This window comes from Myotis davidii, unplaced genomic scaffold (genome assembly GCF_000327345.1).
Source record: "Myotis davidii unplaced genomic scaffold, ASM32734v1 scaffold345, whole genome shotgun sequence".
NCBI lineage: Eukaryota > Metazoa > Chordata > Mammalia > Chiroptera > Vespertilionidae > Myotis > Myotis davidii.
The window spans coordinates 112,190-112,487 of record NW_006296540.1 but is presented as its reverse complement, the minus strand read 5'-3'; the positions used below and the strand labels follow the sequence as shown (position 1 = coordinate 112,487).

The window sequence follows — 298 nt, the reverse complement described above, 5'->3', positions numbered from 1 at the left end:
TTTGTGAACTAATGCCAAATCAGAGGGAAAACTTTAGGATAGGATGGGAAAGTAGGCTTGGCTTGTGGGGAAAGCTGGTCATTGTACAGCTGGGCAAATCAAGACTTTCCCTAGCCAGAGAAACTCAGTCCTAAAGCTGACAGGGTTTTTAGCTAAACTTTGAGTTCATCTATGACTTTCTTGCAATTAGGAGAGTGAATTTCTGCCTCTTGTACCAGAAACAGAAAACTCAGCAGCACCAGACCATTCTGTGGAGAAGCCAGCTGCAGTGTCTGCAGGTATGCCTTGAGCATCTGAA

The 298-nt window shown here is 44.6% G+C and overlaps 1 protein-coding gene across 3 annotated transcripts in view; it reads left to right on the top strand.

The window, feature by feature from the left end:
- The window catches only part of CEP295 (centrosomal protein 295kDa), a 69,242-nt gene that overhangs the window by 68,096 nt on the left and 848 nt on the right, over window positions 1-298 (top strand). For all 3 annotated transcript variants that reach the window (XM_015569262.1, XM_015569260.1, XM_015569261.1), the window contains one exon: window positions 191-278. In XM_015569262.1, the coding sequence (XP_015424748.1) occupies window positions 191-278 (88 nt within the window). The remainder of the gene's footprint in view (window positions 1-190; window positions 279-298) is intronic.